Raw genomic sequence first — 12,611 nt, 5'->3', positions numbered from 1 at the left:
CAGGCATTAAGGGCAGGACCAATTGTTACCTTATTTTTCTTTATATTCCTGGTACATGCTGATAGGTGATGGTTCAACTACCCGTAAGGACTTTAAGGGCAAGGGCTTTAATTTTATATTCCCATATGCTTTTGCCTATCACAGTGCCTACCCAATACACGTACTTAGTACATGTTTGTCAAATAAGTTAAATAACACAGCTTGTATTGAACCATTTATAACTATTCTATTTCCTTTATTGTCATTATAGTTTATTGTAATCTTTATATGATTTTAGTCTTATGTCTGCCCTTTTTTTTCCAGAAAAAAAAAAACCTCTAATTTTGTATTATCGTTAAATGGGAAAACTAAATTTTAGATATAAAACTGAATTTTATTTTTAAATATATTTTTACAAACTAATTTCATAAAATAGGGTAAGTTAACGGTAGGTCACAGAAAACAGGGTCAGGCAAACATGAAAATCTTGATATAGCAGGACAGTAGTTCTTATAACTAGTTATATTAATAACTGCCACATCCTGGGACGCCTGGGTGGCTCAGTTGGTTAAGCGGCTGCCTTCAGCTCAGGTCATGATCCCAGCGTCCTGAGATGGAGTCCCACATCGGGCTCCTTGCTCAGCAGGGAGTCTGCTTCTCTCTCTGCCTCTGCCTGCCTCTCTGTCTGCCTGTGCTCACTCTCTCTGACAAATAAATAAATAAAATCTTTTAAAAAATAAAATAACTGCCACATCCTGAGGGACTCTAGAATACAAGTATGACAAAGAGCAAGGCTATCTGGAAAGTGTAGAGATGCTGGGAAGAGCAGGGACTGGGTTTCCCTGCCAGGTTTCCCATGAATTCAGAGGGGAACCCCAAGATCCTATGAGTCCAGTTGCACTACTGAGTTCATTTGTGAGCATTGTGTTTGTGCATGATGACTTTTAATATAAAATGCACACAATCATTAGAATAATTTTAAATACCAAATCAGCATGTTTTAATTCACTAGCTGACTTCACTATGGTAATTCATGTTGTAGGCTGGCCGCCCAAGTTCAGTGATCTTGTGGACTTAGAACCCATCTGAAATATCCCTAGTGCTTATATACCTACTTCAGATACTATTTTATTTTATTTTTTTATTTTTATTTTATTTTTTTTTCCAATTTATTTATTTTCAGAAAAACAGTATTCATTATTTTTTCACCACACCCAGTGCTCCATGCAAGCCGTGCCCTCTATAATACCCACCACCTGGTACCCCAACCTCCCATCCCCCCGTCAGATACTATTTTTATCATAATCTCACACATTCTGTAACTCACATTTGCTGCTTAAAAAATAGTCTCTTCCAGGGCGCCTGGGTGGCTCAGTGGGTTAAAGCCTCTGCCTTCGGCTCAGGTCATGATCTCAGGGTCCTGGGATCGAGTCCCGCATCGGGCTCTCTGCTCAGCAGGGAGCCTGCTTCCTCCTCTCTCTCTCTGCCTGCCTCTCTGCCTACTTGTGATCTCTGTCTGTCAAATAAATAAATAAAATCTTAAAAAAATATAGTCTCTTCGGGGTGCATGGGTGGATCAGTTGGTTGAGCATCTGCCTTCGCCTCAGGTCATGATCCCAGGGTTCTGGGATTGAGTCCTACCTCATGAGGCTTCTTGCTCAGCGTGGAGCCTGCTTCTTCCTCTGCTTGCCAGTCCCCATGCTGGTGCTCTCTTGCTCTCTCTCTCTCTCTCTCTAATAAATAAACAAAATATTTTTTTTAAAAAGATTTTATTTGTTTATTTTGACAGAGAGAGATCACAAGTAGATGGAGAGAGAGGCAGTCAGAGAGAGAGAGAGAGGGAAGCAGGATCCCTGCTGAGCAGAGAGCCCGATGCGGGACTCGATCCCAGGACCCTGAGATCATGACCTGAGCCGAAGGCAGCGGCTTAACCCACTGAGCCACTCAGGCACCCCAATAAACAAAATCTTAAAAAAAAAAAATCTACTCGTGATTCCACTGAGAGGTAACACATAGTTAAGCCACAGCAACAATTTGAGTTTTATGCCTTAATCCTCTCAGGATTCATAATGTTTTATCGTGTTTTGTTTTGTTGAATGTTTGTTTCTTCTGTGTTCACTCTCTACTCTTAACATTTTTAGGCATAATAAAATTTACTCATTCCAGTGCTTCTCCTCCTGATGAGATGAGTCTTTCAGAAACACCTCACTAAAGGTATTAAATATCAAAGCAGTTACTCTACATGCCATCATGCAGTCTGTTGTGCCATCACCAATCATGAGTAAAACCCCTCAGTGAAAATGGAAGAGTATTTCTGTGATGAAACGCTCTGTTACAGCTTGGGCTCTACTGGTGTTTGGAGTAGGAATTTTGTTTCATAACAGTTTAAATTGTTTTTGTCATCTAGAAAATAGTTCCCCTTTCACAAGAAGATTTTGAAATGTCTTCGGTCTTAATTTAGTAGTAGTAATGATTCTTGGAGCTCTTTTTGCCTTCACAATAAGTTTTCCAACATTTACAAAGATTTGAGCGGCCCTAATTCACATATTTCACTTCCCACTCACTTATGCCTCTGTAGTAGGGCCATACCTCTCCTCATATGCCTAAAAAACTTTTTCTGAGTCTCTTAAGGTGGCAATTATTTAAAAGGTGGGGGAGTTTTGACCTCATGGTAATTGAATAACAAAATGGGGGAAAAAGTAGTGTCATGTATGTGTCACATACACCGTTCCTTCCGTCTGCCTCCGAGCAGGAGAGGTTGACTTGCCTCCCTTTCTTGGATATGATTTTTGGACTTCTGGCTTCTCTTCCCCTTCAGGGTTCTCTTGAGTGAGAATGTGTATGTTGGAGGTAGAGGGAGCAAGGGGAGAAGAGGGTTTGTTTGGCAGGGAACAGGATAGAGCACTAAATAGTATACTGAGAAGAGATGAGCAAGAGAACTACTGGAATAGAAGCAAGAAACTACTCTTTATTAACCATTGCAATTAAAGCCACAAAGTATTAGGACTGGAAGGAATGCAGTGCTCCTGTAATTACAGTAGTTTAACCTAACAGATACTCAGTAAGTGGGTTTTGAATGTAGACATATCTCATTTTGCAGGAGAAGAAATGGAATCCCACAAAGATCTAGTGCCCAGAACCATTCAACTATTTAGTTGCAGAACTGGACCAGAACCCAAGTACTCCAATTCCTCACCACTTCCTTTTCTACTAGAAGATACAATAATGATGGTTTTCTTTTTTTAATTCTTTTTAAAATTCCCATCACCTGGCACCGAGTAGGCATGAAATGTTTTATCTCATTTTATTATTATTTGTTTCATCCTGACGATTGCACTCCTTAATCCCCATCACATATTTCCCCCACCCTCCATTCTTCTCCCCTCTGGTAACCATCAGTTTGTTCTCTATAACTAAAAGTCTGTTTCTTTGTTTGTCTCTCTTTTTTCCCCCTCCCTTTGCTCATTTGTTTCTTTTTTTTTTTTTTTTAAAGATTTTATTTATTTATTTGACAGAGAGAAATCACAAGTAGACGGAGAGGCAGGCAGAGAGAGAGGGAGGGAAGCAGGCTCCCTGCCGAGCAGAGAGCCCGATGCGGGACTCGATCCCAGGACCCTGAGATCATGACCTGAGCCGAAGGCAGCGGCTTAACCCACTGAGCCACCCAGGCGCCCCTGCTCATTTGTTTCTTAAATTTCACATATGAGTGTTATCATCTGGTATTTGTCTTTCTCTGACTGACTTAACTTATTTCACTTAGCATAATACTGTCTAACTCTACCCATGTCATTGCAAATGATAAGATTTCATTCATTCCTTTTATGGCTGAATGCTATTTCATTGTACTTTTTAAAATACCATTTTATTTTAAGACATTCTGAGCTCAGGGCGCCTGGGTGGCTCAGTGGGTTAAGCCGCTGCCTTCGGCTCAGGTCATGATCTCGGGGTCCTGGGATCGAGTCCCACATCGGGCTCTCTGCTCAGCAAGGAGCCTGCTTCCCTCTCTCTCTCTCTCTCTGCCTCCCTCTCTGTCTACTTGTGATCTCCCTCTGTCAAATAAACAAATAAAATCTTAAAAAAAAAAAAGACATTCTGAGCTCAGCCTTATTATTTATGTGAGTGGCTGATGGCACTTACTAGGTCTGTTTATGAGTGGCAGTCTAGTAGAAAGAATACGGATATTGGAGTCAACCTGGGTCCAAATCTCCACTTTGCCCAGTAGCACTTGGGCAAGTACCTTAATCTTTCTAAACAGAGACTTTAACATCTCAACAAATAAAGCTAATAATAGCTACCACGTAGGGTAGTTGTAACAAATGAAACAAGGTTATTTGGCGTGTTTGGTTTGGAGTGTGACATAAGCCAGAGGTTTCAGTAAATATTTGTGAAATGAATAAGGGGTAACTATTACTGTGTTTGGTCTCCCTCATGGGGAGTCGACATGCTTCACCTGCAGACGTGTCCTGTTTTTTACAGATGTGTCCTGTTTTTTACAGATATGTGTCCTTAATGCCAGAGTTAAACTGCAGTTTGGCTAGCTTCTTCTTGTATGGAAATGTCTGCTTCAGCCGCTTCACAGCTTTCCAATTTTTTAAATTCCAGACTAATCCACGGAGGACAGTTGTTGAATGGATTGGCAGGCCCAACGGTGATGAATGCAGCTCCGTTCCTCTCTACGACGTGGTTTTCTGCCGACGAACGGGCCACTGCCACAGCCATCGCATCCATGCTCAGCTATCTTGGTGGAGCATGCGCGTTTTTAGTGGGACCCCTTGTTGTTCCAGCCCCCAATGGGACGTCACCTCTTCTTGCTTCGGAAACGAGCAGGACCCACATTAAAGATCTCATAGAGACTGTATTGTATGCAGGTATTTTGCAGTTTATTTTCTTCCTGCTCTACTTTGTCTTTATCCCAGTCCTCTTTACTCAACCCTATATGCCAGATCCCTTCTTAATGAAATACTTACGAGGACCAACGTGTACATATGCACGTGTGTGCTTTTCTTGTGATGGAATATGAAGACGCCTTTTTAAAACTTACCCTTTTCAGGAAGTTATTAAGTTTAAAATGTATCATCGCTGCATGGAAGTTTATTTCTTAATTTTACTCTTCCCATCCGTTTATAACTAAGCACTGTAGAACACAATGTCTAGTGTCTTTTGTAGATATCTTATGAGAAGAGAAAACTAAATATCATGGTTCACAGTAAATATTTGTCAACCATCTATTGGTAGCCGTTAAACCCATTTTCGCCCTTGCAATTTCCCCACTCCTCTCTGACCTGGTAAACCCTGGTCATGCACAGTCTATCTTCTCTTCATTTCTTTTTCTTTTTTTTTTTTTTTTAAAGATTTTATTTATTTATTTGAGAGAGAGACAGTGAGAGAGAGCATGAGCTAGGAGAAGGTCAGAGGGAGAAGCAAACTCCCCATGGAGCTGGGAGCCCGATGCGGGACTCGATCCCCGGACTCCGGGATCATGACCTGAGCCGAAGGCAGTCGTCCAACCAACTGAGCCACCTAGGCGTCCCTCTCTTCATTTCTTATCCTCTCTATGCTTAGCCTATTAATAAGGGATAGACCCTTCCAAAACATTTTCTTGGTCCTTTCCCTTTATTTCTAGGGTTAAGCCCTACTCCACACTTACATTACAGTCTCTTACACACTCCCTGACCCTCTATGCCTGTTTGTTATTTCCTTCTGCATTCAGAAAACTCTTTGTAAGTTTATATATATACTAAGCACTGTGCTAAGCACTGGGAGTTGGTAAGATCACTGAGAAGACCGTTGCAATACAAATGGATATACAGAGTTTGAGAGACCTAATTTGCCTGAGTTTGGAGAAAAGTTGAGGAGATGTGGAAGGCTTCATCAAGGATGTGATCATTAAAGTTAAGAATTTCATAGGACTTCAGCAAGTGTTCAAATGAGATAGGGCATTCTGTATAGAAGGAATAGCCACTTCAGGGGCAGATACGGTATGAGAGAGCTCAGTATGTCCAAAGAACTGTACACAATTTCATATGGCTGAAGTACTGTAAATATGTGTGCTTGGGTGTAGGTGACAAGTGGCCAAAAATGAGGCTGGAGAGAACGGGACCATATTACAATGAACTTTGTATTAATTTATTCACTTATTCATCGAACACATATATTTTGACCTCCTATGTATCTGTCCCTGTGCAAGGCACTGAGGTAGACATGGTTCCTGCTCTCACAGAACTTATAGGAAAATAGTTGTAAAACAGCAGACAGGAAAATAGTTGTAAAACAGGGTGGTAATTGCTGTAGCCAAAGGCTGACAGTTGCTCTGAGACCTCAGGAGGAGGAAGCTCACTTAGATTTCGGAGGCCAAGTAGAGCTTCCTGGAGATGCAGCATCTATGGTGGAGCCTGAGGGATGAGAGGAAGTTAGCCAAATACAGAACATACTGGAAAGAGAGGGAGCCATGAAGGAGAAGCCTTGTAAGGGATGAGAGCCTGGCATAGTCAAGCAATTCAGAGCCCACAGTAGCTTCAGCTTGGTGAGAGTCATGACAGATAATTAGCTAGAGAGGTAAGCCAGACCATACAAGCATTCTTGTATGATGGGTTTGAGCTGATGGGTTTGAAATTCATTAGATTGCAGGCAAAGGCCATACTCTGAAGGATTTTACACCAGAGAATTATACAATGAGATTTACATTTCAGAATATGTTTTAGAGGGAATGAAGCAAAAGCAGAGGCTGTGGCATATATAAAGCCTTTAAACCGCACTGCCCCCACCAAACAACTCCTTTTAAAGAGAAAAAATTGAGGGACACCTCGCTGAACTCAGTTGGTGGAGCGTGCAACTCTTGATCTTGGTGTTGTGAGTTTAAGCCCCACATGGGATGTAGAGATTACTTAAAAATAAAATATTTAAAAATATAAAATAAACAATTTTTTCTTTGTTTAAAAAATAAAGAAAAAGTGAAATTTAAATGTAAATAAGTAAAACTGAAAGCAGTGTCCCATAAATTTTAAACTTTATTTTGGTTACGTTGTTCTTTTTATTGAAAACTTATACAATAATAGTGTCTTTTAAATGACTGGATTTTAGCCATTATTGGGCAAGTATTAACGCTGTACATCCTTCTGGTTCATGGTTCCAGTGAAGCCGAAGCCTCTACTCAGAGTTTCCCAATTATTGCTTTAGTGCTTTCATATTTGCCAACCTGCTTTCCTGAGATATTGTCCCATGACCCTTCATTCCATTAAAAACATTTTGCTAGAATTGCCACATTAAAAGATTAATGACTCTTTAAATTATTTAGAAGGCATCATAAGAAAAGTAAACTACAGACCCACAGCTCCTGAGCAAAATGCTGGCAAACCAATTCTAATAACATATTTAAAAAGGATTATATACTATGACCAAACGAGATTTATTCCTAGAATGCAAGGTTGGTTTAACATTTAAGATTCAACTAACGTATATATCAATAGAATAAAGGAGGAAAAAATGTGTGAACATCTTAATAGGGGGAGGGGGAAGCATTTGACAAATCCAACACCCTCTCAAGATAAAAACATTCAACAAATTAGTCAGTAGGAGCTCCCTCAACCTAACAGATGGGATCTATGAAAAACCCACAGAGAAGAGCATATTTAGTGGTCAAAGACTGTAGGCATTTCCCCTGAGATCAGGAATAAGACAAGGATATCTACTCTTGCCCTGTGTAAACATTATGCTGGAGTTTTTAATCAGGGTCACTAAGTAAGAAAAAGAAAAAAGAAGCCTATAGATTCCAAAAGAAGAAGTAAGATGATTTCTGTTGAAAACAGCTTGATCGTAATAGAAAATCCTCTGAAATCCACTATAAAACTACCAGATCTAACAAGTTCAGCAAGAATGAACAAGTTCATCCTAAAAACACAGATTTTAGGTGCAAGATAATGTGTTGTATTTCTTTCTATACATTAGCAGTGAACAATCCAAACATGAAATTAGGAAGACAATTCAATTTACAATAGCCTCAAAAAGAATACAATATTTAGTAATAACTTTAACAAAATAAATATAAAACTTGCTTTCTGAAAACTGTGAAACACTGTTGAAAGAAATTACAGAAAGACTTAAGAAATGGAGACATCCCATATTTGTGAGTGGAGAAGTTTAATATTGTGAATATGGTACTATTCCCCAAATTGACCTTTACATTCAGTACAATCCATCTACCTTTGTTGCAGAAATCGATAAAGCTGATCCCAAAATTTATATGGAAATGCAAGGGACTCAGAATAGACAGAACAGTCTTGAAAAAGAACAGAGCAGGAGAACTCACACTTCCCAATTTTAGAACTTATTACAAACTCAGCTTCACTGATTAAGACAGCAGGGTATTGGCATAAGGATAGACATAAGTCATTGGAACAGAAGTGAGATTCCGAAAAATGAACCATTACATTTATGGTCAACTAACTTTTCATAAGAGTACCAAGACAGTTCAGGGCACCTGGCTGGCTCTTTGAAGAGCATGCAAATCTTGATCCTGGTGTCATGAGTTCAAGCCCTATATGGGATGTAGAGATAAACTTAAAAAAAAAAATGAGTAAGAAGACAATTCAATGGGGAAAGAATAGTATTTTCAACAAATGTTGTTGGAATAACTAGATGTCCATATATAAAAGAACCCTTTTGAACCCCTTCCTTACATCATACATAAAAATGAATGCAAAATGGATTATAATCCTAACATAAGAGCAAAAACTAAAAACTCTTAGAAGAAAGCATAAGAGTAAATCTTTGTGACCTTGGATTAGGTCTGAAATCTTAAAAGCACAAGGGGCAAAAGAAAAAAAAAACAGATAAACTGGATTTCATCAAAATGAAAAACTTTTGTGTATCAAAGGATACCCATCAACAAAGTGAAAAGACAACCCACTTTGGGAATGGGAGAAAATAGTTGCAAATCATTATCTGATAAAGGACTTATACCTAGAATATATAAAGAACTCTCACAGCTCAACAAAAAGATAACCATATTGGAAAATGGGCAAGGGACTCAAATTTTTCCATAGAAGATATACGTATGGCCGAGAAGCCCATGAAAGATGCTTTGTCATCATTAGTCATTAGGGAAATACAAATTAAAACCATAATGCTATACAGTTCACATCCAGTAGGATGACTGTCATCAATAAAACAGGATGAGTTGCCTGGCTGGCTTGGTTGGTAGAACATGTGACTCTTGAACTCGGTCATGAGTTCAGGCCCCACACTGGATATAGAGATTACTTAAGAAAATAAAATCTTTCAGGGGGCACCTGGGTGGCTCAGTCAGTTAAGTGTCTGACTCTTGGTTTCAGCTCAGGTCATGATTGCTGGGTTATACGATTGAGCCCTACACTGGGTTCTGCATAGGAGCAGAGTCTGCTGGAGATTCTCTCTTCCTTTCTGTCTCCCTCTTCCCCTCCCCCTACTCGTGCGCGCGCTCTCTCTCGCTCTCTCTCTCCTCTCTCTCTCCTCTCTCTCTCTCTCTCTCAAGTACATAAATTTTTAAAAAGTAAAAATCTTTTTTAAAAAATGGGAAATAAATGTTGGTGAACAAGTGGAGAACTTGGAATCTTCATATATTGCTGGTAGGAAAGTAAAATGGCATAACCACTTTGGTTCTTCAAAGTGTTAAACATATATTATCATATGACCTAGCAACTGCATTTCTAGGTATATACCCAAATGCAGTAAAAACACATCCGTGCAAAAATTTGTATGCAAATGTCCATAGTAGCATCATTCATAATAGCCAAAAAGTGGAAATAATCCAAATATCTATCAATTTAAGTGGATAAAAAAATGAGCTTTATCCATTACATGGAATATCATTTGGCAACAGAAAAGAATAAAAGTATTGATACATGCTCCAACATGGTTGGACCTTGAAAACATGTTAAATGAAAGATGCAGGTCAAAAAGACCACGTGTGATTCCATTTATGTGAGATGTCCATTATACTCCAATCCAGGGAGACTGAAAGACAAAGGCATGGTTGCTTGGGGTTGGGAGAATTTGGGATGGGGGGGTGGGTAATAGGTACAGAGGTTTTTTTGGAGAGGATGAAAAAGTCCTAAAATTTATTGTGGTGATGGTTGCACAATTCTGTGAATATACTAAAATCACTGAATTGTGCACTTTAAGTGTGTGAGTTCTGTGTTGTGCAAATTATCTCTCTGAAGCTGTTTACAAAAGTGCCAGTAGAGAGAGTACAAACAAGGCAATCCCAGAAGAAGAGATACAAATGGCTGATAAGTATATGGAAGGTGCTCATTCATTGTTGTTAATTAGAAGATCTGTAAATTAAAACAGTTCATTAACTTCTTATTGCTCCTCAGACTGACAAAGAACAAAGACATTATCTATGGTTAAGTGTCTTATAGGAATATTATACCTTTTGTTAAGAATATAGCCCTAGAATTATAATTAATATTATCCAACTGAGCAGACTCTAGAAATCACTCAGTCTAATCCCTTTATTGACAGCAAAGAATAAAGGATTCATTCAAATTAAAAGTTAATTAATGGCATAGGCAGTCTCCACTCCCAAGTTTCCTAACTTTTCTTTTGGGAGTCACACTTTTCTATTAAATTGAATACAACAAAAGCTGGGACTGAGAAGTGCCAGAACTCTGGAGGGAATGATCAGGATTCCTAGGATCTTTTTCTTATTAATGGTACCAAATTAAGGTTGTGGATGTTCATTTTACTTGTAATTGTTTAGTATTTTACAATAGTTAGTCTTTTTATTCATTAAATTTTGCTTTCTGCTTCTTGGTTTCTTATTTTTGGATGCTTTCCTGTTGTGTTCATATTCCCCATATAACCTGTAAATTGAGTCTGTCCTGCACTGTTTTGGAATATCCCATTTTTTTGATGGATTATCTTTGGAAATATGTTTTGGAATATTCAGTCATTGATTAAATAAACCTTCTCCTATCCTGTTACTATAGTTTCTGTATCATACTTTCTTTCTGAGTACCATACTTACTAGATAATCATCTTAGATCCATTTCAAAATCTGATACTACAATTTTGTTGGTTTCTCATGTTTTTTTTCCAGAGAATAACATTTGTTTCTTCCTCGAACTTCTCGTCTACGTAATGTGCCGTAGTATAACTTCTTGCCTGTGACCTGCTGAAATTTATATCTTTAAATATCTATTTTTTCTCACAAGACAACTAATTTTTCTAGGTACTATATTTTGCTTATCTTTTTGTGCCTAGATCTTGGGTAACGATTTGTTAGATAAATAAATACTTGAAACATTGAACTTTTATGTTGTCTGGTTAACATTTTATTCTTTTTTTTTTTCCCTCCCCTGTCCCCAGAATTTGGAGTTGTCTGCTTACTATTTTCTGCAACACTAGCTTATTTCCCACCCCGGCCTCCACTTCCTCCCAGTGTTGCTGCAGCTAGCCAGCGGCTGAGTTATCGGCGGAGCTTTTGTAGATTATTAAGGTAACTATACTTTGAATTGCTGAGTGGTTTTGACTAGTACCTTCAAGATAATTTCACATTTATTTAAGACAATTTAGAATGATAATTTTTCAGCAACCCATTAATCAGGTTACAAATAACTGATAAAATACTAATTAAATATTTTAGAGGGATTTCCTATCAGAAATCTATCTTTAATATTTATTTATTTGAGAGAGAGAGAAAGCACACACGCGTGCATGGTGGGGGTGGGGTGGAAGGAGAGAGAGAGAAAGAATTCCCAAGCCAACTCCAGGCAGAATGTGGAGCCCATTGTGGGGCTAGATCTCAAGACCCATGAGATCATGACCTGAGCCAAAATCAAGAGTCAGATGCTTAACTGATTGAGCCACTCAGGCACCCCTATCAGATATCTATTTTTAAAAATCACCAAAAACAAGGACGTCTGGATGGCTCAGTCAGTTAAGCATCTGCCTTTGGTTCGGGTCATGATCCCAGGCTCCTGGGATCGAGCCCCACCTTGCCTTGGGCTTCTTGCTCAGTGGGGAGTCTGCTTCTCCCTCTCCTTCTGCCCCCCACCCTGCTCATGCTTACTCTCTCTCTCAAATTAATAAATAAAAACTAAAAAAAAATTTTTTTAATAAGAAAATCGTTTTCTTTTTGTAGAGGAATCCAAACCACTTCATTGCTGGCCAAAGTGATAACTCAGATCTGTGGGAAAAAAAATTTTTTTAATGTTTATTGGACATTTAATTCTGATTTTGGGTAACTAGTTCTTTTATTCCTTTTTTGACTGATAAGAAGAAACCTCCTATAAAATTTACTATGTATTTGTTGAACATATCCCTTAATATTGTCCACTTAATTGTCTAAAAAAATTTTTTACACAGCATTCATTTTGCTCTGCTGCAACAAATTGCAGTTGCCATTCATTGTAAAATTTGAAATGTATTTTCTTCTACTCCCTAATTTTTTCTTCATAAATATTCAAATAAGCAAATTACAAAGTTATATCTGTGTAGAAAAAAAGTAATGAGAACTGAGTCAGTTCATTGACATCAAGATCAGTGACTGGTTATAATACTAGAAACAACACATGCTACAGCCGGCACATTACAATAAAATCTTACCTGATGCAGCAGTTAAAGTGAAATGTAGTCCTACAAAAAAATAAAGT

At 38.5% G+C, this 12,611-nt stretch overlaps 1 protein-coding gene across 1 annotated transcript in view; it reads left to right on the top strand.

The window, feature by feature from the left end:
• The window catches only part of SLC49A4 (solute carrier family 49 member 4), a 68,564-nt gene that overhangs the window by 21,074 nt on the left and 34,879 nt on the right, over positions 1-12,611 (top strand). The window contains exons 3-4 of the mRNA XM_044252205.1: positions 4,582-4,847; positions 11,326-11,455. Coding sequence (XP_044108140.1) covers positions 4,582-4,847; positions 11,326-11,455 — 396 coding nt within the window. The remainder of the gene's footprint in view (positions 1-4,581; positions 4,848-11,325; positions 11,456-12,611) is intronic.

The sequence above is a fragment of the Neovison vison genome, chromosome 6, assembly GCF_020171115.1.
Source record: "Neovison vison isolate M4711 chromosome 6, ASM_NN_V1, whole genome shotgun sequence".
NCBI lineage: Eukaryota > Metazoa > Chordata > Mammalia > Carnivora > Mustelidae > Neogale > Neogale vison.
This window is presented reverse-complemented; position numbering and strand designations above follow the sequence as displayed.